At 39.5% G+C, this 25,526-nt stretch overlaps 1 protein-coding gene across 2 annotated transcripts in view; it reads right to left on the bottom strand.

The window, feature by feature from the left end:
- LOC126336769 (NFX1-type zinc finger-containing protein 1-like) overlaps window positions 1-25,526 on the bottom strand; it is a 301,188-nt gene that overhangs the window by 197,236 nt on the left and 78,426 nt on the right. For both annotated transcript variants that reach the window (XM_050000780.1, XM_050000779.1), the window contains exons 4-5: window positions 1,426-1,509; window positions 875-1,146 (exon numbers count right to left, since the gene is read on the bottom strand). In XM_050000780.1, coding sequence (XP_049856737.1) covers window positions 875-1,146; window positions 1,426-1,509 — 356 coding nt within the window. The remainder of the gene's footprint in view (window positions 1-874; window positions 1,147-1,425; window positions 1,510-25,526) is intronic.

Raw genomic sequence — 25,526 nt, 5'->3', positions numbered from 1 at the left:
ATGTAGAGGCTAAAGTATCCACGGTGACACTGATCACTGGTGTTGCCTCTGGACAGCATGTAAAATGACTGATCATTTATCACTGTCTATTTGATGGAGGAAGTGGTCCTACCATGTCAAGGTGCAAATGTGCAAAAAACTGTGCACTTCAAAAAATGTAAGCAATTGGTATTAACTCAAATATCAATGAGTGACAACTAAAATCAGTCAACTCATGCATGTACCTGGGTGTCAACAATTTGTCAGGATATAAAATGGATGTTTTACAGTCTCAGTGATAGATAAAGCAGACAACAGACTTCAGTTCATTTGTAGGCTAATGGAAAAATGCAGTGAACTTACAAAAGATATTGCTTAGAAAACACTCACGTGAGTGCATAGGCCCCTTACCAAATAGTCCTAACAGTATATATGCAACATATACCCAAAGGACTGTTATCACGAAAATCCATAAAAACCTGAACCAGCAAACATAATTTATGCAGCAATATCATACTTGCAAAGTTTCTGAATCCAGTATGAAGTGTGGAAACTAGGAATATACTATAGCCCCTTCATACTGCTCCAAAGGGACTGTGAAGGCAATATTAGACTAATTACAGCAGATTTAAGCATTCATTAATTCCACATCTCATATAAAAGTTTTACGAGAAAACACCTTAATACGTGGTAGGAGAGGAAGTACTTTCTGCCATGCCATCCATAGTGGTTTGCTGTACAAGTAGATGTACATTTCATGTAAAGAACACAGAAAATCTTCCGTCTTCCTACATATATATATCATGTGTAATTTTTAGTTTCTGTTTTCTACTTTAATAATCAGATGTAATGCCAGAATAGAATTTGTGTAATGCATCGAAGCTGTACCACATACCTCTTCTTCATGAAATCCATGGTTGATGAAAAACAAGTTCTTTGTGACACCTTTCACCTTCTCATACTGGTAAACAGATGGTGCACTCTTTAATGTTGGATAAATTGTGGGAGTGATGAGATTTGCTATTTCTGGTCTCATCCTATGCTGAACTTCCAAACAGTCATATTGCATTCCATTCTGGAGCATACGTTCAAATAAAGAAATATCAAAATTATATTTTTTTGCTAGCTCAAAGACTGCAGTTGATGGTCGCAGCTGTTTGTGATCACCTGAAAAATAATAGTTTTGTTCATATGCACTGAAGTTTGCCAATGTAGTAAACAATTAGATACAAATGTTATTTTTAGTAAGCTGTGCATCAAATCTAAAGAATTTAGTGGTAGGACAGACTAAACTCTCATTACTGATATAATTCAATGAAATCCACACTGAATAATCATATACTACGTTACTTAAAACAAAAAGACATTCTGCTAAAATGTCTCTATCTGAACCACTAGAAATATCAAAGCATTCAGCAGTTTCTATCTCTTCCTGGTCATACTTACCTATGAGAATGAGATGTTCACAAGCTTTTGTTAAAGAAACAACAACATGTGACTCTAGTACTTCAGCTGCTTCTTCAACTATTACTGCAAAGAAATGAGAGGAAAATTTCAATAAACAATTTATTAAGTTGCTCTTTATCAGCAATTTTTAATATATATTTCTTATTATACCGTGAGACAACTATTACAGTAACTGACAATTTTCATAACTATATAACACTGAAAGACACCTAATTATGTATTGTGCACCCAAATTAGCTAATCATTCCAGTAAAGCTTCAAGAAAAGAAGGCATGTTACATTATGTGATCAAATTACTAAATATCACGCTGACACAGTGCAAGTAAAATGTTAGCATTAGATCTGCTGTTTATCTGTGGTGCATTGCTCCCAGTAAATCATGAGGGTTGAAATATTTACATTGTTTTAACTCAATCATTTTTATTACAGAGATGCTGAGTTGCCGATAGGAACAACAAAAAGACTCTTGAGACTGCAGTTGTGTGTGAGAGTTGCATCTGCATGAATATGTGTGTGTGCGCGAGTGTGTGTGTGTGTGTGTGTGTGTGTGTGTGTGTGTGTGTGTGTGTGTGTGTGTGTGTGTGTTGTGTCTCAGCAAATTAACGAATACTAATGTGTTATTCACTGGTGTGCCATGCCATTATGACCTTTAGAATTGGTTGTGCGTAAATGATGAAATAAAATCTGCTAATTATGGATTTGCAAGAATACACAAGCACTTCAAAAATGAATGCCGACATTGGTAGAAGATTACACTAACATCATGGATTGCACCTACATGGTCTTGGTAATATATATACACAAAACATCCAATCTATACAGAAGAAATTCCTAGAATTTAAAATTTATTGCTTGTCCAACCTTCCCACTGTAGATATTATATGCCTTGCTGAACACTGGATAAAAGATGATGAGCTCTCGTTTCTTAATTTTCCAAAATATGTCTTGGGCACCGGCTAATGCAGATTCACTAAAAGAGGTGGTGGATGCCTAATACTTCTAAGAGATGGTATTCAGTCCAGTGAAATCGAATAAAATGTATCATCTAAATGAAGAAAAATACTTTGAACATTGTGTACTTAGACTGAAAGAACAGCAAACAATCATTATTTGCAGCTGCAGATAACCAATGAAACATGGGTCACTTTCTACAAAATCTGGAATCTGCAATCCATTATTACATTGAGAAAAGGAAAAAAAATATTGTGAGTTCTGATATTAATGTAAATTTAGCAGTGGGTTCACATGAAGCCAGTGACTTAGGAAATGAGCAAGCAAGATTCTCAAGCGAAAATATTGTAAAACAAACTACTACAAGTACTCCCACTTCCTCTTCATCCACTGACACAATCACTGTAAACCCTTACTCTACCCTAAACTTGAGAACTTGTCAAATGGTTTCTCTCACCACCAATGCCTCCCATTCGATGTAAGCCTCCCATATCAAGTAAATTCCGTGTCCACCTCATCTAAAATAATTCACGGGAGGTGAATTAATGATCCTGATAGTTTGCATTAAAAATTTGTTGATACAACAATCTTTGGGAAATCTTTAACTGGAAGACAACACTGATAAAAAGGTTAAGAATTTTGCTGACCCTGAGTCACTGTTATAATATAGTTTTCCCTCTTAAGAAACATGCAATTAGGACCCAGGAAACCTGAACACAAAGGGTGGCTAACACAAGGGATACTCATCTTCTGTGAAACTAAATAAAGACTGTACATGCAAAGTAAAAGTAACACAGACCCTAGAAACTGCTGGACCCCTTTCTGATGTAATAAACTGTTTATAAAACAATGGCTGCTTTTGGAACTCATCAAAATCTTAAAAGCCATCCCACTTTTCAAAAAGGGTCACCCACATGAAGTAAATAATTATGGGGCACTATCCCTCCTAGCCATAGAACCAAAGGTAATTGAAAAAGTCATGGGCAGTCGTGTGTTACAATTCCTGAGGGGGGGGAAAAAAAAAAAAAAAAAAATCCAGATCTGTTAATGATGCACTTTTTGCTCTCTGTGACCAAATCTTCTCTTCTTCCAATCACAAAGAATTCTCCTCCAGATTGTCCATTGACGTAATCAAAGCATTTGATTTGGTTAATCACTGGATATCACTTCAGGAATTAGATACAGGTGCGTCTGAGGTGTATGTAATCAGTGGTTTGAATCATACTTAACAAATAGGATACAAGTATTTGGAAGTATCTTGCACTAGCAAAGAAAGAGCTTGTTCTAAAAAAGCCGATTACTTGTGGTGTGCTACAAGGCTCTGTTCTGGGTCCCCATCTCTTTCTGCTTCTTATTCATGATCTAACGATTAATGAAATAGTGAAGGCAGCAGAGGATCAAGTAGATAAAAAGACGAGGGCAAGTAGAAATCCTTGGTTAACAGAAGAAATTTGAATATAACTGATGAAAGGAGAAAATATAAAAATGCAGTACATGAAGCAGGCAAAAAGGAATACATAAGTCTCAAAAGTGAGGTCGATAGAAAGTATAAAATGGCTTAGCAGGGATGGCTATAGGAAAAATGTAAGTATGCAGAGGCATATATCACTCACTAGGGGTAGGATAGATACTGCCACGAGACGTCGGCCTCGCATTGGAGGCAATCTATTGTTATGAAGCATTGCACAGACTTCCTAATGCATTTGACACATTTTGCTGTTTTCAAACGCTTGCATGAGCACTGTGTTTTCTTGTTGTATGCAGTGCATTTCCTTTGCAACTTCACTCTTATTTTCTTTTTTACTCTAATTCATGTTTTATTGTTCCAATATTGTTCTGCAGTAGCGGGATACAGTAATATCCTATATTAAAGTATTGTTTATTACCTGTCAAAATTACAAAAATGTAAATGAAAACTAAAACAAAACAAAAAGAAAAATCCTGGAATTCTAAAAAATTCCTGGGCTTTTCCCGGTTTTCTCCCAGATTTTTTCCAGATCTCCTGGTTGTCCCGGGTCATATACACCCTGCCTCAGTTGTATTTAATAGTAGCTGTTAGTTTACCATTGCTAGATTAATAATTACTAGATTGAACCAAACTCCCCCTCGATAGATCAGGCATGCACTACACTCAGGTAGCACAGCGTGTTTGGCATCCAATGGTGCCTCCTCCTCAAAAAGAACCTTTCCCTCCCTTCAGGTAGTTCCATTTGAGTTCCAAAAGCACGTCCATAACACTTGCATATTGTTCGAAACTACTAGTGACAAATCTAGCAGCCCAGCTCTGAATTGCTTCAATATCTTCCTTTAGTCCAAACTGGTGCGGATCCCAAACACTTTAACAGTTTTCAAGAGTAGGTTGCACTAGCATCCTATATGCAGTGTCCTTTGCAGATAAACTTCCTTCACATAATATTGTTACATTCAATCCTGGATTTCCCATTGTTTGAATTTTGTTCAATTTCAACTATTTCAGCTGTTTCTCAACACCATTGACACTCATTATTATTTCAGTCATCTTTTCAGCGGTATGAGAATTAAATTTGGGCAATTTGGCAACATTTGAAAACAGAGTTAAGCATTTCAGCTTTTGCTTTGCTACCCTCTGTTTCATTTCCTGTCGCGTTTGCTAGGAGTGAACACAAACTCTGATGCCACTAATAGCCCTTACATATGACCAGAATTTCTTTGGGTTTTGTGAAATATCATTTGACAATATTCTGCTGTGGTAGTCATTGAAGACTTCAAGCATTGCTCTCTTGATAACGAAATGTGTTTCATTCAGCCTCTCTCTATCTACAACTCTCTCTCATGTTATATTAAACTACTGTGCTATCCTTTCTTAAGGTATTAGGTGCACATGTGTTAGAGAGTTTCAAGAGTAATCTCACAGCATATTAATAAAAGATTTATTTAGTATTTTGTCTAGGAGTTAAAAAAGTGTTATGTTTCTGAAATGAGATTTGTGTCCTATCAGTTAAATCTGAGAATTTTTTCGATGTTACGTCTACAGTATTTACACTGCTATGATGGAAAACTGCTTGAATAGTTATGAATTCATTTCACATTTTGAATAATAATATATATCTTACTTCCATAATGAAATTTTCTTAGTTTTTGTGGGCAAATGCTGCTCTACCAACTGAGCTGCCCAAACACAGCACATGGCCTTTCGTCATAGCTTTACTCTGCAAGGTAGGTGAGGTACTAGTGAAAGTAAAACTGTGAGGACAGATCACAAGTTGTGATTTGGTAGCTCAGTTGGTAGAGCACCTGCCCGTGAAAGGCAAAGGTCCTGAGTTTGGGTTGGTCAGACCACAGTTTTACTATACCAGGAAGTTTTATATTTTGCTGTATTTGAGGACAAGACCAGAGGAATATCCTTTCCATCCCTCCCATAGGAGTATTCAGCCACTAACCAAACTTATGCAATACCCTTGTTCATTCCCACTCCATGGCTACTCCCAACCACTTTCCTCATGGCCCATATCCTTGCAATCGCCCAAAATGCAACATCTATTCCATACATCCTCCCATCACCATCACCTACTCTTGTCTGGTCACGACCATTTTTTCTTTTGCCAAAGGCAAGGCAACCTGCAAAGGCAGTCATCTGAACTACAAACAAAGCTGCATCTGCTGTGTTGTTTACTACATGGGCATGACAAGTAACAAACCATCTGTCTGCACGAATGGCCACTGGGAAACTGTGGCCAAGAAACAGCTGGACCACCCAGTCACTGAAAATGCTACCCAACGCAAATGTGCTTCACTTCAATAACTGCGCCACAGACTGCAACATCTGGATCTTTCCTATCAACACCAGCTTTTCTGAACTGTGCAGGTGGGAATTCTCGCCACAATATATCCTGCGTCCCCATAACTACTCTGGCTCAACCTCCCTTGCCGAGTCTTTCAACCTACCTATCCTTTTCCTTGCTCCCATTCCAGCACTACACACCATTCTATTCTACCCGAAGCACCCAGTAATCTTTTTTTCCTACTCTACATTTCTTTCTGTACACTCCCCCCCCCCCCAAACATCCTGACTCCATCTAGCAACCCTACACCGTCCCCAACACATCCCAGTATTCTGCAAGCAGTACGACACCTTCTCCACACGTACCCTGCTATCCTTCCCCCTTCCCCAACCCCACCCCAGTCTCTCTCTTACTCTTACCACCCACAGACTGCTTTTCCCATCAGGCGCAGTTGCAGTCTGGCTACGACAGGCAGAGACATTATTTGTGTGTGTGTGTGTGTGTGTGTGTGTGTGTGTGTGTGTGTGTGTGTGTGATCTACTTCAGAAGTCCTTTTGGCTGAAAGCTTAAGTATACAGCAGTCTTTTTCTCTGTGCCTATCTGCCCTCTGTATGGTGAGTAGCAATCTATTCTTTTCATATCATTGTTATTACATGTTGAACTTTTCACTGAAGACAACTATTGTGTTGTTTTTGCGGGAATTTGTGGCTGGAAAGATAAGAAGTGAGATTTGTTGTTTTGCTACTGTCACATTTAAGATTAATAGTCAGAATTTGAAAATAGTTATTGAAAAAATTGGAAGAATTCGTAAGAATTTTATTATGAGTAGAGGACATAAAGCTTAAATTTAAAACCTTAATAACATTTTTAATATTATCCTTAGTACATCTACTGTGGATAATGCTTAGTGAGAGGAGAATATTTATCAGACCACGTCATTTTTGAAACCAGAATCGTTACGTACAATGTCATACATGAATAATTTTATGAGTAAATTGGATTAATGTTAGATATACAAGATCTGTTCACAAAATTCCATAACATTTGCAAATTTCATGCCAATGGTGTGTTGGAGCAAAATTCAGTTGGCATTGCTGCACACACCTGTATTTAATGTATAACTGCTGGAAGTTTCATAGTTGTATGTCTGTTAGTTAATGTCAAGTGCAGTTGTGTCACACAATATGCAAATTCTGAGATGGTAGGGTTAGAGGAGCAATGTGTCTGCATTAAATTTTGCATGTAACTCAAAAAAATCTTTACAGACACACATCAAATGATGCACGAAGCCTACGGTGATGAGTGTTTATGTCATACTCGGTGTTATGAATGATTTACACTGTTTAAAAATGGCCAGATGGAAGTTAAAGATGACCATCATTGAGGACGCCCTTTGACATCTATCAAGGACGTTCATGTCAGGAATGTTAATGAAATTGTGCGTGCCAATGAAAGACTCACTGTCTGAAAGATTGCAGAAGAATTGAACATTTCGGCTGGATCATGTCATGAAATTCCAACACATCATCTTCAAATACATTGTTTTGTACCAATTTTGTCCCATGGCTCATGAGTCAAAACCAGAAAGACCTTCACCACACAATCTGAAGAACTTTTAGATCAGACAAATGGAATGAGATGTTCATTAAGACAATCACAACGGGTGGCAAGATGTGAGTCTATGGTTCTGATGTTGAGACCAAGGTTCAATTTTTGATGTGGGCTGAGAAAGGTTCTCCAGGACCAAAAAGGTCAGGTCAAATGTCAAGGTTTGCTGATAGTTTTCTTTCAATTTTGAAGGATTAGTTCACATCACGAATTTGTCCCACAGGGGCAAACTGTTAATCAATGGTACCATCAGGTGGTGTTGCAATGTCTGTGAGAAAATATGAGAAGGAAACAGCCCGGAATGTGGCGAGACTATTAAGGCTCTCACGATAACGCACCTGCACATCCATCTCGGTTGATGCGTGGCTATTGCACAAAAAACAAAATCACTGTGCTGCCTCATCCTCCGTACTCTCCATACCTAACCCCTATGGATGTTTTATTTGCAAAGTTGGAAACCTATTTGAAATGACAAAGATTTGCAATGATAAATGAGATAAAAGAAAATTCACAGATGGTGATTTGTGCGATCCAGCAAGAGGAGTACCAAGACTGCTTCCGGAAGTGTAGACGGCTTTGGGAGTGGTGTATTAATTGCAGAGGAGAGTATATTGAAGGGGACCATGCACAATAAGTAAAAGGTAAGCATTGCAAAATGTTGTGGTCAAAGTTCCAGAATTTTTTGAACATGCCTCATATGTTAGGGAAGAGGTTCACAAGTGTTGAACATAGGACACGTGATTATAATTTGAAAATAAATGCACTATGGTCAGAATATTTTGCAATGTGGTGATGCTAATCAAATAATTATGTTATAATACATTAGTCACCTATGAATATTATGATGTTATGTTGAGGTCCCCCCCCTCCCACCAGTCTCTCACCCTGTTCCGGAAGCGGGTCGTTTCCATCCAGCATTCGTCACTCACGGTCCAGTTTCCAGGATCCCTCAAGTGTCTTCCATCCACCCATTTCAACGGTACCGTCTGTGCCTGCTGTGCCATATTTTGTGACACACAGTCAACTATGTAAGATGCTGATACTACGGATTCGCTCGCCTAGTTTAAATCCGGGCCAATCGTGCCGGCCTCTGATTTAACCTCAGTTCAGCCCCGTGTAACATTACAGGACATATTGGGACATATTGAAGTATTCGATACTGTAGACTTTTAGGGGATGTCGATACAGATATGCAAAATGTAAAGGGAAACTTTGGTGATGTTTAAATATTGTACTGTGTCAATATTAGGACATTTTGCACAGAAAGAACAAAAATAGAATTAATGTAAATATATATTAGTGTTAGTAACCTATTTTCATTCAATTTTGTAATTATATTTCATTTTGTAAAAGAAAGACTCACTGTTTGCTGTAGCTCTGATTAATTGTATAAATTATCAGTTTTGAGCTAAATTATTTCGTATAATATGGACAAGATACTTTTAAAAACTCACCAGCTAAAGAGAAAGTCTGTGAATGATCGTTTAATGCACACTTCTGGAACTTTCTATGGAGAAATTCTATATTATGATCGCAAAAATACGAAAACTTGTGAAAACTGTTTCATAATCTAATTTCGAAAGACGATTTGTATCAAGAAATATTGCTAAAAAGATTTGTTTGCGTTTTGAAACACGATTTAAATCATTTTACATATAGATAGTTGTTCTAAATCACCCAAGAAATATCCAGAATCAAATGTCAACATATTTCTGGAAACATCGCTACAAATCTGGTGAAGGTTATCCAGAAACTGGTAGAAAAATGTTATAAAATCTAATGGAAATTATGCTTGTAAGAATTTATATGTACTGATCCTTTTACTTACTTTAATCTGTACTAAAATTCTGTAATGTCTAATTTAGTTTTAAGTCGTGAATTGCTATCGTATTGTAAACAAAACATTGTCAAAGACTCTCATTGTTTGGAAAGATAATAATACACCTAGGAGTTGTCAGTTCAGTTCAGTTCGGATATGCAGTGCGGTTAGCTCTGAGAGTCAGTTGTTGAGTCAGTCAGTTCTGTTTGTAAATAAACGTCTGTAATGAAGAATTACTTGTTGTCGTCAATATGAACTCAAGACCTTTTGCACGAAGCAGACACCTCCTAATGCAATGTTTTAATTTTGTGTTGAGGAGCTGAAATGTTATAATTTGGTGCAGAAAGTCCTGGGACGTTATAATTTGGTTGAGGAAGCTGGGATGTTATAATTTGGTGGAGGAGCTGGTATGTTATAATTTGGTGGAAGAAGCAGAGGATTTGATGACCACCTAGTGATTCTTCAAAATAAAATACGTCTTTTCTGGGATCACAAGAAGAAAATACGTCTTTTTTGGGACCACAAGAAGAGGATGTACGACGGACCAGTCATTCTTCAGAAGTAAATACGTCGATTCTGGGGTCACAAGAAGAGGAGTGAATCAACCGAGCGAAACCATCCTGGAATTGAAGAAATTTCGCAAAACACGGACACCAACGACCGCCGACGGACACTAAGATAAGTACCTACTTTCTAAAATAATGGAAAAAGAAGCAGATTTCAGTATTGACAGCGGTGTAGCAAGTACACCTATTAGGGAAAGTGCTTCTGACAGTGTAGGAATGTCGGAAATGTTAAAACAAATGTTTTCAGAGTTAAACTCGAAGATGGACGATTCTCGTGCCGAATTACGTCAACAAATTGAACAGACACAACAACAGATGGACAGGTCGATTTCGAAGGATGTGTGCGATTTAAAATCAGAAATAAATTCAAATACAGAACAGATTGCTCACACTAATCAGGTTCTCGAAGAATGGCGAATTACTTTTGAGTCAAACCAAAAAGAACTTAGTTGTCGTGTGGACACTGTTGAGAGCAAAATGTCTGTCCTTTAAACTGATTTAAGTAACGAAATTTCAAATAATCAGTCAAAACTTAAAAAAGTTGTTGATTTTGTAAATGAGGAAAATTCTCAATTGAGAAATGAATTTGACCAGACAAAACGATTTTTTGAAAGCGAAATTGAATCTTTCAAATCTGATTCTGACAAAAAAGGTCACAGAAATTTGTAGTAGAGTAGGTAATGTCGAAAAAACTGTAGACAGAAAATTTGTAGAAATACAAGAAACTATGTTGCAAAAAGGTTTTAGTAATAGTTGTAATGGGGTATGGGGAAATTTTCCCATTAAAACTTATCCCGATGACAAGAATATACACCCAAAGGACTTCATGCAATTCTGCAAGGAGCAGTTCACGTCCATAATGACAGATAGTGTTAAGATAAAATTTGTAAAGAAATTACTTGATGGTGAGGCGCTTTCGTGGGCCAATCAGAATTGTTCTGCGGAAATGTCCTTTGAAGATTTCGAAAAATGTTTTCTAACCAAATTTTGGTCTGAAACTGAGCAAGCTCAAATCAAAAGTGAAATCTTGAATGGTCCTAGTTACAGAGAATCTGATGGGTCAATGAAAGCCTATTGTGAGAAACAGTTGCAAAAATTAGTGCATCTGGATAAGCCATTTGATGAGCTAACTCAAATTGATGCACTAAAACGGAGACTTCCGAAAAGAGTACTATGAGGTTTAGTATATTGTCCAGATGAGTCCATAGAACAATTCTTGAAATATGTGGACAAACTTGATAGAGCCTTTGAACAAAACAACAGATTTAACGACTTTGTAGGTTCATCACACAGAGGGTGGGAACCGAACCGTGGAAATAATATCAATAATAGTGAACGAAGAAACTTTAAAAACAACAGGGATAATTATAACAGCAATGACAGAAGAAATTTTGGTAGGAACCGAGGCAGGGAAATGACAGACATAGGCCTTTAAACGACTAAATGCTCCACTGGGAGTCTGTCAGTTTGGGGGCAAGGAATTTTCAAAATCAGGCTAATTTCACCCGGAACAGACAGCACTATAATCAGAGACCTAACCAGTATAGACAGTATGCTTATGATCAATCTGTAGATAGAGGTAATGAAAAAATTAAATTTGACAGGAAATTTTGGAATGTCATCAGAGAAAATACTAGAAACAACTGTAATAGGAACCAGGCTACCTTTGATGAAGTATGCTTAGAAGATGATATAATTGGAAATTTATATAATCAAGAAGAAGCACCTAATGCTGAAATGAAAGGTAAGGATAACTTTGATAATTTTGGATTGTACAAACTTATGTGTGGTGATGTTTTAGATGTAAGTTGTCATAATGATGTTCGTACTGAAGTTCCTGGAAAGTCTGATATTCATGTGGATGTGGTTGGTGAAGATGGTGTTGTGAGTATTGTTGGTGATACTAGTAGTGTTTGTAGTGTAAGCTCAGGCAATGATGATGATAATGTTGATGTTAAGGCTAATGGTGATTATGTACTAGAAGATTTTGATGGTGAATTGGATGGAATAGTTTATGTTGAAGTTAAGGAGGATGTTATAAGCAATAGTGTTGAGAATAGTTGTGCCAGGAACTCTAACTACATTCCACATGAGAATCAGATTGTGCCAGTTCAGCTTAGTAATACATCAGGAGACAGGGGGGTTGATTGTGCTGATGCATCTGAGATTATTTTGAAATCTGTTTGGGACAAATTTAAAAATTACAGTGATGACAATGATGTTAAGATCAAATTAAGGGAAATTTGTGAACCAGTTTCTGCTTTTAAGCCTAATGAAATCATCAAACGGGGTACTAGTCAGGATGTGTGTGAGGTAAATAGTAATCCAGACATTCCAGTAAATTCCAGTAGACCTAGAAGTTTGAAGAAAGTATTGCCTAATAAAGAAAACCTAAATATGGAACAGAGGTATGATGAGATAGCAGAAGATCTATTGTATGAAGAACAGGAAGAAAGGGAAAACACCACTATTGGTAGTCCATACATAAAAATTAAAGCTGCAGGTTGGGAAGGGTATTGTTTGATTGACACAGGGAGTCCAATTAGTACCATTTCAAGCAAATTAAGAGATATAATTAAGCATGATCCTGACTTTGTTGAATTACCAGTTGTCGGAATAAAAATTAGAGGCATTACCGGCAAACTGAGCAAAATTGTTAATAGACAGGTGTTGTTGTCCTTCAGTATAAATGATGTACAGTTTACTCAAGGATGTCTTGTAATAAGTGACCTAAATGAGAATGTACTGTTGGGTATGGACTGGATATTAAAAGCTAATGCAGCATTTGATTGGGAAAAGAGTTTGTTTACCTTTATTGATCCTAAGACGAGAGTATGTTCCAGTACTGACATGTCGGTTCAAAACTGTGCTGATAATGGAATTGAAATTAGGGACGTTACATTTTCTAAAGACAGTGGTTATTGTGTAGAGGAAATTACTGAGGATTATGATGATGGAGAATATGGGGATATAGTTCAAGAAAAATTACGGGAATCAGATAATTTGAACCAAGAACAGAAGGTAGAGTTAGAAAGATTATTGTGGAATTACTGTGATGTTTTTGATGATAGACCTGGCAGAGTAAAGAATTATCAATGTAAACTCAGATTAAAACCACATGAGCCACTCTTTATAAAACCTTATAGTGTACCCATTGCAAAGAGAAAAGACGTAGAAAAGGAACTTCAAAAGATGGAAGAGTGGGGCATCATTGAGAGAAGTAAGAGCCAATACAATAATCCTTTGGTAGTGGTTGCAAAACGTGATGGCAGTGTCAGGCTTGTACTAGATTCAAGACACCTAAATAAGTATCTGGAAAGAGAGACCGATCATCCCGAGAATATAGACGAATTACTTCATAAATTTGAAAGAATGAAATACATGACCAGTTTAGATCTCGCATCAGGATTTCACCAAGTAGAATTAGAAAATGATTCCAGAAAGTATACTGCCACTGCCTTTTTGTATGGGGGAAGATGTTACCAGTATTGTGTGGTACCATTTGGGCTGAATGTCTCAGTAGCCGAATTCATTAGAGCACTTGACTTTGTTTTGGGAAAAGATCTTTTATCAAAATTAACTGTGTATGTAGATGACATATTGATCACTGGAGAAACTTGGGAAGAACATGTTAATACTTTGAGGGAGGTTTGCAATAGATTAAGGAAAGGGGGAATGTCACTTAAATTATCTAAATGTAAGTTTGGTATGAAAAAATTGAAGTTTCTGGGGCACAGTATTTCTGAGGAAGGTATTTTGCCAGATCCTGAAAAACTCGAGGCAATTGCAAAATTCCCAATTCCAAAAACCAAGAAACAACTAAAGTCATTTTTCGGGATGTGCGGTTACTACAGAAAGTTCATTAGTACCCAAGCTCTAAATGCTCCAAGTCTTAACAGATTGCTGAAGAAAAACGCAATGTGGGTTTGGGATCAGGAATGTGAAGCTGCTTTTGAAGAAATAAAAACACAGTTATGTAACAGTCAAATTTTGTACCGTCTTGATTTAAGTTTACCTTTTTGCATTATGGCAGATAGTAGTGATTATGGCCTAGGTGCTCATCTTTTCCAAGAAGTAAATATAAATGGGAAAATAGAACACAGGTCTATTGCTTTTGCTAGTGGAACCTTGAAAAAACATGAGAGGCAATACACTGTTACCGAGAAAGAGCTTTTGGCCATTTACTGGGCATTTTCTAAATTCAGAAATTATTTATTGGGAAACCAGATAGTTGTCTACACAGACCATAAGGCATTAATTTATATTCAAGAATGTAGGTTGCATCATGGAAGGATTACCAGGTGGGCACTCTTGTTACAACAATTTAATTACTCAATAAAATATCTTAGAGGACCCGATAATGTAGTTGCTGATGCTTTATCTAGACTACCTGTGGGGGGTGACTTTGAAGATGACAGTGGGGAATGTGAAAAAGAATTCAAAATTATGTATTTAAGAGGGGTGGACAATGAACAAGAAATCAGAGATATTCGTAATGACATCCGACGGAATCAGAACCACGATGAGAACTGTAAACTGGTCAAAAGTTATTTAGGGAAAAAGGGACATGAAAAAGTGGGAGATTATTACAAAATCTACAAGGGGATTCTATTCAAGAGAAACAGTGTAGATAGCGATGTATGGAAATTATGTTGGCCTGAACAGTACATCAATGTACTCATCAAGTACATTCATGAAAGTTTTGGTCATTGTGGGATTCAAAAGTGTATCCAGAAAATCCAAGAAAATGTGTACTTTAACAACAAAGCCAGGAGGGTTAGAAAAATTTTAACGGGTTGTGACAGGTGCCAAAGAGTAAAAGTATCCAACCAAACTTGTCGTGGATTGATGCAAAACATCTTACCAAAAGAACAACACGAGTTAGTCGCTGTCAACTTATATGGACCATTACCGAAGACCAGAGGAGGCTATTGCTACATTTTTGTTACGGTTGATGTTTTTTCAAAATTCATTAAGTTATACCCTCTTCACAAGGCAAACAGTAAGAGCATTATTTCAAAAATCAGAGGAGACTATTTTGGCAGGGTTGGAAAGCCTCAGAAAATCTTATCAGACAATGGGACTCAATTTACTTCTGGAGTATGGAAAGCTTTTGTTGAAGATGAAAATATAAGTCACATTCTTATTTCAGCTTATCATCGATCAGGAAACCCTTCGGAGGGAAATTGGGCGATTCTTTAGAACCTACTGCAATACTGATCATGCTAGTTGGATTGACTATGTTGAGAAATTCGAAGATGTTGTGAACAGCCTACAGCATTCCTCAACAGGGTTTTCACCTTATGAAATACAGTATAATAGCAAACCACCACATCCAATTAGTGATTTCATTGATTTTCCAGTCTGCAAACCATTAAGTACTCAAGAGAGAGAGGAAATAGTGAGAAAGACCATGAAATCTCAAGGTGATAAGAGGAAATGTAGACATGACAAAAGATTGAAGGCTACTCAATTTAAAATTGAAGACTTGGTCCTTGTTAAACACAAGAGAAGTCTAAAGCCATCAGTGGTGAATTAAAAAAGTTTTTTGACATATACATTGGACCTTTCAAGATTCAGGACAATCCTCATCCGAATGCTTACCGTCTAGTCTACCCAAATTCTGGCAGACTGTTTGGCCTACGAAACGTGACCGAACTGAAATTGTATAAAAAAATGTAAAAAAGTATTTTAGATAATAGATGTTTATAGACTTTTATATGTAACCTTATCAGGATATTTTTGTACACTTTGTTATGTTGTATTTATCTGATTCCTCAGGGGAGCATACATTCTTTGTGTGCTAAGTGTTTGGCAAGCACTAGGTCCCCTAGCTATGCAATTGTCATATTTCATTTTCGTATTCTGGCATTGCATCTTACACTTATTCTGTGATCCTGTATAATCAATTTTCTCCATCTGTCAGTCTATCCTCTCTTAGCTTTAAGAAATTATTTAGAGTAAATTTTCTTGAGTAATTAGACTTTAGAGAATTCAAATTTCTGTGTCCTTAAAAACCGGTCCACCGACTATTAAATGCTTTTGCTAATGTTTAACTGGGTTTGACCACTGTATGCTGTATATTCATAGCAGACTGTGCTATTGCAGCCTGTGATAGCCTGCAGTGTATATGGAAACCATACGGACTGTGAAGATGAGACTGAAATACAGTGTGTGGCATTGAGGTATACCAACCTCTAAGGAAGAAGATCACCGACCTTCAAGAAAGAAGATCACCGGTCTTCAAGAAAGAAGACACCAAAGACATGTGTAAAACTTTTCTGTTTTGTAATGTAAGGACATCAACCCTACCGTGTTTCACGTGGAAGTGCTGATGGGGGGGTTGTGTAACATTACAGGACATATTGAAGTATTCGATACTGTAGACTTTTAGGGGATGTCGATACAGATATGCAAAATGTAAAGGGAAACTTTGGTGATGTTTAAATATTGTACTGTGTCAATATTAGGACATTTTGCACAGAAAGAACAAAAATAGAATTAATGTAAATATATATTAGTGTTAGTAACCTATTTTCATTCAATTTTGTAATTATATTTCATTTTGTAAAAGAAAGACTCACTGTTTGCTGTAGCTCTGATTAATTGTATAAATTATCAGTTTTGAGCTAAATTATTTCGCATAATATGGACAAGATACTTTTAAAAACTCACCAGCTAAAGAGAAAGTCTGTGAATGATCGTTTAATGCACACTTCTGGAACTTTCTATGGAGAAATTCTATATTATGATCGCAAAAATACGAAAACTTGTGAAAACTGTTTCATAATCTAATTTCGAAATACGATTTGTATCAAGAAATATTGCTAAAAAGATTTGTTTGCATTTTGAAACACGATTTAAATCATTTTACATATAGATAGTTGTTCTAAATCACTCAAGAAATATCCACAATCAAATGTCAACATATTTCTGGAAACATCGGTACAAATCTGGTGAAGGTTATCCAGAAACTGGTAGAAAAATGTTATAAAATCTATTTGGAAATTATGCTTGTAAGAATTTATATGTACTGATCCTTTTACTTACTTTAATCTGTACTAAAATTCTGTAATGTCTAATTTAGTTTTAAGTCGTGAATTGCTATCGTATTGTAAACAAAACATTGTCAAAGACTCTCATTGTTTGGAAAGATAATAATACACCTAGGAGTTGTCAGTTCAGTTCAGTTCGGATATGCAGTGCGGTTAGCTCTGAGAGTCAGTTGTTGAGTCAGTCAGTTCTGTTTGTAAATAAACGTCTGTAATGAAGAATTACTTGTTGTCGTCAATATGAACTCAAGACCTTTTGCACGAAGCAGACACCTCCTAATGCAACGTTTTAATTTGGTGTTGAGGAGCTGAAATGTTATAATTTGGTGCAGAAAGTCCTGGGACGTTATAATTTGGTTGATGAAGCTGGGATGTTATACCCGGGAGACACCAAAGCTGCCGTTAAGCATCTGTTTGAGTTGCATCATGTGACTGATGACAACTCATAGTTTCTCTGCCTCGTCACACACCTCCACAACCACTCAGATTTGATTTGTGACCTGCTGCTTTCACCGCCGCCTGCAACAAAATAAGAGTTTGCAAAGAAGACTATAATGGAATGACTTGCCTGCTCGCCACAAGAGTTAATAATCGTCATGGACAATTACCCAGTGCCGAACATCAAGGACTTCACTCTTATGTTAACGGGCACCACAATTTTCAGTGTCACTGACTGTAAACGCGCATACCACCAGTTTCCCGTGACGCCGAAAGACATTCCTAAGACAGCTATTATCACGCCACTTTGTTTATTCCAACACCACTTCATGTCGTTTGGCCTAAAGAATGCGGCGCTAATGTGGCAACATTTCATTGACTCTTATCTTGCTTTGCTTATCTGGACGACATTCTCGTTTTCAGCAGTTCAGTGGAGGAACATGAAAATCATATGTCTACAGTCCTCCAGACTTTGAACTCCAACGATGTCAAGGTCAACAAACACAAGTTTCAGTTGTGCCACGCGTCAGTCTCCTTCCTAGGTTACACCATCTCCGCTGACGGAATACAGCCTCCCAAAGCTCATGTGCAGGCTATCACATCTCTGCCGCCCCTAACTACTTACAAAGAGCTACGACGTTTCCTCAGCACCATCAATTACTATCGTCACCATCTGCCTTCCGCCACCTCTGTTCAGGCACCTCTGACAGTTGAGCTACCAGGCAAACAAACTTCCGGTATCAAACCCATCTCTTGGACTGCTCTGATGCTAGAGGCCTTCAAGGCTCTGAAGACTTCTTTAGCTCATACTGTGACACTCACCCACCCCGACCCCTTGGCCGAGTTATTCATCACTACAGACACCATTGACATCACGGTGGGGGCAGTGCTGCAATAACACAATGGCGACACGGTTTCTCCCCTTCATTTCTTCTCCAAGAAACTGTCTACGGCTCAAAGAAAATATTCTGCATTTGATAGAGAGCTCCTTGATGTTTACGAGGCAATCAAACATTTCCGCCGCACCGTTGAGGGACATTCTTTTTTCGTCCTCACCGATCACAAACCACTGGCACAAGCACACTGCAACCCACCTGAGGACCCGCCTCCTCAATGTTACCACCATTTTGACCTGGTTTCTCAATTCAAAACGACCGTCCGTTACTTCAAGGGTGCAGATAACATCATTGTAGATTTCTTCTCATCGATAGTGCTGTTTCCCACATTGTTGATCTTTCTGATCTGGCCTCCCTCCAAGCTTCTGACGAAGATTCTCAGGCTCTCCTACGAGACCCCACAAACATCACTTGTTTTCATAAAACAAGTTTCAACGAGGTGTGGTGTGATTCTTCAACTGGTACCCTACGCCCTTTGCTCCCACCCAGGCTGCGCCGACAGGTTTTTGATTCCCTGCGTAACCTAGCCCACCGGGGCGTTCGAGCCACCACACGTCTCGTGTCAGAACATTTTGTTTGGAAGAATATCAAACGGGATTGTCAAACCTGGGCACACAGCTGCATCACTTGCCTCTCCGCCTCTGGACAAGTTCGACATTCCCACTGGATGATTCTGTTACATACATAGTGATCTGACCAGGCTTCTTTCTCCTAGGAGTAGGGCCATCGATATATCTTATCAACTAGCGACCGTTTGTCTTGCTGGGTCAAGGCTGTTTCTCTCACTAACATTACGACCGGAATTGTAGCCAAGGCTTTCATTGGCTCGTGGATCGCTCGTTTTGGGTGCCTGACCACTGTCACCATCGATTAGGGTTGACAGTTCGAATCCTCCATTTTCACCATCCTCTGTATTAAAAAAATACACATTACCACCTATCACCCACAAAGCAATGGGTTGGTGGAGAGATGGCACCGCACCCTCAAGACGGCCCTTGAATGCCATGACTGTCTCTGGTCAGAAGCTCTCCTGGGGGAAGTTATTCTTCCCCAGGTTAGCGAGGATCTTCCCCCCTCGCCCTACTTCATTAGCCAAATGCACACACATTTTCAACAAATGTGTTTGCACCTGCCCATCAGTCACTCACTCTCCAACTGCTCCCACATCATGCTGCGGTTAGGCAACCTCTTCAACCTCCTTATTTTAGCCCCTAGAAGGTCCTCTGGCAGGGGGACACGACTTTCGATATCATGATTAAAGACCGGACACAGACAGTTTCTCTGCATCGCCTGAAACTGGCTTTTGTCGACCCTGATGGTCTCTCACTGCCGTAGTCGGACTCTGCAGATGATCTATCCTTGATCAAGATCGAAGACAGGCTCCCATCAACCTCACCGCACACCTCTTCCGCCGAAGACTGTTCGCCACCGTTCACTGGTTTCCTGACCTCGCCCTGTTTCACCCTGTGCAGGATTCACTCCCTCACCTCCAACATTGGAAACACACATCTACTATCATTTTGTCCTGCAGCATGCTGCCATACCAAGAGAACGACATTTCTATATTGATAATCGATGACCGAGCGCTCATTCTTTTGACAGATACCGAGGTCCTGCCATTGGACGGTCGCTTGCACACCAACACTGCACACAACCACACACTCCCGCACGATTGTGACCGAGCGTCTCTATGTGCTTTCATTTCTATGGACGGCTCGATCCACTTAAGGGCCACACACGCCTCCACCATGCAGTCGACTGCTCCGCCCGCTTAGTCCCGGGCCGGTCGCCGTCTCATCCAGCCACGGTGGCTGACTGACTACGAAGTGGACCTGCCTCTCGCCGCTCCGCATGCACAACCCACCACATTTGAGATGGAAGTACCTGTAGTGCGCCTGCCTACGCGCACCATTTCACTGACGTCAACGCCTGCATGCCCTCACCCTTTGACATCAGTAGTACTCCGCACTGCGGAGGGGGAGGGAGGGGGGGGGGGGGGGTGTCTGTGTGATGTCGATAGTTCGTATCGACCACGAAACTTAATATCTGTGAAATCTAAGTGCTCTGTGTCGATCCTCCAACTTAACTTTACTTTAGTCAGTTCTTTGTTACACTTCATTCTGTACGGATGCAGTGTCAAGTGTAAATATATACGAGCTACGACATATGTGGGAATTAAGTTTTCTGTATCCTGATTACTGATCCTGTTCCCACAGTTCCATTCCTATATCACAGTCAATCAATAGACGTATCTGTTTTCTGCTACACAGCTAAGATTGCATTCTTGTTAAGATATGTTCTTTCACGTTTTGTTTGTCAAGTAGATTTTTGTGGTCCACACAATAAAAGGTTTTGGCTAGGATGCACAATATCCAAAAGTGAAAGCATTCTTTCTTTGTAAGGGAATCCTTCATGAAAGCTAAACGGAGACAGTTAACAAGCTCTCTCTGGATAATGAATCAATAATGTGAATAACATCATTTTCTCAGCAACTTATGAAACTAAGGAGGATGAAACAAGTTTATTAGAGGTGGCTTGGTAATTATCAGTTTTACAGGTAGGTATTACTACTGTGTATTCAAGCCTGCCAGGAAATATGCTCAGAGTCACTGAATGATTATAAATATAGCTTAAAAGTTTCCTATCAAGTTAGCACATTTTAATACTGACTGTAGCATGGCACACAGAAGCATGCAATAGAAAATAATTAACACTAGGTTTCAAGCTCTTGCTCTTTTTCAAATAGGAGTAAACACATTCCCATACAAACACATCAACAACCTAACACACAAGCCCGTGGTAACAACAAAATTAATTATTGAACATCGGTGACTGAAAGCAGTTTCCTGACTTTATGGAGATGTGGAGGAGGTCAGGAAGGAACAGGTGGTCAGGAAAGAACACAAAAGGCAGTGGTGGAAGAAGGGAATATATAACTTGGATGGGGAAGGTAGAACTGGTGTGGACAGAAAAAGAGGAGGGAAACTGTAAGCTGAGGCAATGGGAAACAAGTTAGAGGAGGTGTAGGCACTGGACAGCAATATGAGGTGATGGGTGGACGTGTGGGCAGATCTTGCACCGGCGCAGACGACAAGGAAACTATTCATTGCACACAGCATTGGGAGCAGGATTGGAATAGGGAAGGACAAGGATATTCGTAGGTCGGGTGGGTGAGTGGGTGGGTGGGTGACAGAACATTACTTTGGATGATTGGGGTAGGATTCCTTCATCTCAGGGCACGACAAGAGGTAGTCACAGATCCAGTGAAGGATGTGGTTGAGTATTTCAAGGCCAGGGTGATTAGAGGAGTGTTGGTCAGTGCCTGGTTAATGGGGTTACTGGTGTCAGAGGAGGAGATGGCACAGATGATTTGCTTATGGAGGAGCTGAATAGAATATGGTCTGCCAATAATGATTCTGGGAAGGGTATCAGTATATTTTGACAAATGCTGCTTTCCAGGGCAGATGCAGTGTCCAAGGGTGTCGAGGCTGTATAGAAAAGACTTTTTGGCATGAAATGGGTAACCGCTGCCAAAGTGGAAGTACTGTTGGTGGTTCGTGCACTTGATATAAACAGGCATATTTATGAAGCCTCCTGAAAGGCAGAGATGGACTTCTAAGAAGGTGGTCCATTGTGTCGAGAAGGACCAGATGAAGTGTATTAGGGAGTAGACGTTAAGCTTATGGAGGAAAGAGCAAAGGTTGACACTGCCATTAGTCCAAGTCATGAAGACGTCATCAATGAATCAGGCCCAGACAAGGTTTTTTTATGTTGAGTGGATTACTGCACATGGTCCATAAATAAGTTGGCATGGGATGGTGCCATACAAATACTCATGGCAGTGCGACCCATTTGTTTACATATTTGGCTTTCAAAAGTGAAACAATTGGTCAGGACATCGTTGCCTTGGAGGATATGGAAAGAGGTGGGAGTTTTGTATAAGGAGGACAATGGGAAAGTGTTCCAAGGCCACAAGGCCATGGGCATGGTGGATGTTGGTATATAAGTACATCATGTCCACAGTGTTTCTGGTGGTAGAGCTACTTAAACCTAACTAATATAAGGACATCACACATATCCATGCCCGAGGCAGGATTCGAACCTGCAACCGTAGTGGTCACGCGGTTCCAGACTGTAGCGCCTAGTACCGCTCGGCACTCTGGCCGGCTGTGGGTTGGGTTTGTGGAGTTTGGTGAGTAAGTGAAAGGTAGGAATGGAGGGGGCTGTTGGTGTGAAGAGGGAGATGGACCTAAGGCCCTTGAGGAGCTAAAGGTGGGCATATTGAACTTCTGGATGGGATCATGGTTGTAAATTTAGGATGCAGTGCTGTCAGAAATTTGGAGGCAATCCACAGCATGAAGATGCTACAGTCCAAGACTAATGTGGTGGAGTCTTCGTCTGCAGGAAGGGTGGTAAGATCTGTATAGGTTTTCAGATTATGTACCACTATGTGTTCCATTGGAGGGATGTTGATATCACTGGGGAGAGATTTAGGAATGGAAAATGAGGTCATTGTTAGATATGAAGAACTCCTGAAAGATAACCAGGGGTTGATTGCGTGGAAAGGAAGGACGGTCTTGTTTGTAGGGAGGCCGAAACTGTTTTAAACAAGTTTTGATGCAGGGTTTTGGTTTGCTGTTTGTGGAAACTATGATGAAGAAATGTTTCCACTGCAGATAATGTGTAGAGGATAGAAGGTCCTTTACAAGTCCATCATGGTTGAATTAGGTTTAAGGCTGAACATGAGTCCTTTAGAGAGTACCATGAATCTGCAGTGGTCAGAGTGTTGGCCACGTTTCACAACAGCATTACAAGATGGCTGTTCAGAAGGATGTGTTTCATGGAAAGTGGAGGAAGGTTTTCGGAATATGGGTGGTGGAGCAAGTTAGCTAGGTGCGGTGGGAGTAGTGGAGGGGGGAGGAGCCTCTTTCTTGGCTATAGGTAATCCTATGCAGACGTAAGAAATGAGTAGCTGGCACAGCTTCCTCAGGTGGTAGTGTGAATAATGCTCCAGCTGTTGAAGGGCAAGAGTTTCTATTGCAGTGGGAATCAAGAAAATTGTGGTCATTGAGTAAAAGGCTTTTGAGAAAGGAGTAAAGGCTGTGTAGTATAGTTTGAGCTTGGATCATATGACTAGGCAGAAGGGCTTTGTAAATGTCTGGAACAGATTGAATTGTAAAGGGCGACAGCCCAAGATACCAATTTTAAAAGTAAGCACAATAGATGGAATACCAAGTGCTCTACAAGATTTCAAAAAGAGGATGTATGCTCGGAGTTTAGCTAGGGCAATGGTGAATTTTACATTACTCCACTACTGACCGTGCATGTTTATTTAAGGCCACATTGTACAATTTCACATGTTCAATGTCACACATCAATCTGCAATTGAATGTACGTACTTACATAACATGTCCTGAGCTTCCCTGTATCTTCCTACATATCTCTCTATAAAATATCTACTATTTATCACCTTATAACATTTGCACCATATATTTACATCTTATAATTTTTAACCTTTTTTCAGACAGTCCTTTTGTCTCCTGACCATTAAACCATGATCCCTGCTCATTCTACCTCCACCAATTCGAAAATTCATCTTTGTCCTAGCAAAACTCCAGGTACACATCCTCTTTCTGAAATTTTGTCTGGCACACTGTATCCCACCTAATGGGCTTGCCATTAAAATTAGCTTTTCAGGCTGTCATTAATCCTACCATATGATTCTCCATCTACTCCATCTGCCCCTCACTCTTCCACTCTGGTCCTCTCCACCCCACCAGTCCCTCACAGCTCCTCGATTATGCCTTGTTGACTTACTCCACCTTCAACATCCCCAAAAGCTTCCTCCACCCCAACAACAGCCAACCACAACCCACACAAAACCTTGTTTAAAACAGTTACAACCTCCATCCAACCATGATGCTCCTCCCTTTTCATACAGCCATCCCCTGGTTATCTTTCAGGAGTTCCTCACTTCTAACTTGGCCTCACCTTCATTTCTTAAATTTCTCCCCAGTGAGTCCAACATTACTCTGGTGTAACATGCACTACACGTAACCTGAAAAATAATCCAGACCATATCATCCTTCCCTTTGACAAAGGCTCCACCACAGTGGTCATGAATTGCAGCAACTACATGGCTGAGGGCCTCAGCCAACTTTCTGAATCCTCTGCATACAAACCTCAAAACCATGATCTCATCCCAAATGTCCAACATGGTGTGCAGCAGTTCCTCAACGCCTTAGGCCCTCCCCAAAACTTGACACCTGAATTTATCTCTCCCCTCATATCAGCAGCTCCCTGCACTTTTATCTACTATCCAACTTCACAAACCCAACCCCACTGGTCGTCCCATTGTGGCTGGGTACAATGCTCCCACAGAACGAACCAAGGCCTTTTTTGACCAACACCTCCAAACAATTGTCCATGACTTTCCACCCTACATTCAAGACACTGCTTGTATCCTTCATCACCTTTCCACAATTCCTGTCCTGTTATCACCTTGCGACCATGGAACATTACGTTTCCCAATGTCTTACTTGCACCAAACCACCATCTCTTTACTAATAATCCTAACCAACCACTTCCTGACCCACAATTATTTCATTTCAGAAGGCCAAATCCATGGTACTGCCATAAATACTTCACAGCTTTGTCTGATGTTAACTTATTTGTGAGCCATCTGGAGGAATTTTTCATATCCAGTCTGTGGTATCAAGTATCAATACCAACCTCACAGGATATCAAGGTTGGTAATGGAATGGCACGTTTCCATATGATGCCGACAGATGACAGCCAGTGGCAGCCACTCAACCCACTTGTGCTCGGAGCTACTTCACCACATGACACTGTGCAGACACGTTCTAGTCGTGATTCCAACACCTTGATTCGTGCTTTTGTTGACCTTGTGATTGGTGGTCTCTTTTTCATGCTGAATTACTTGTAATTAGTCTCCTTACACTTAGAGAGATAAAGTTAAGTAAATCTTC

Source organism: Schistocerca gregaria, chromosome 2 (genome assembly GCF_023897955.1).
Source record: "Schistocerca gregaria isolate iqSchGreg1 chromosome 2, iqSchGreg1.2, whole genome shotgun sequence".
In the NCBI taxonomy this organism is placed as follows: domain Eukaryota; kingdom Metazoa; phylum Arthropoda; class Insecta; order Orthoptera; family Acrididae; genus Schistocerca; species Schistocerca gregaria.
This window is presented reverse-complemented; position numbering and strand designations above follow the sequence as displayed.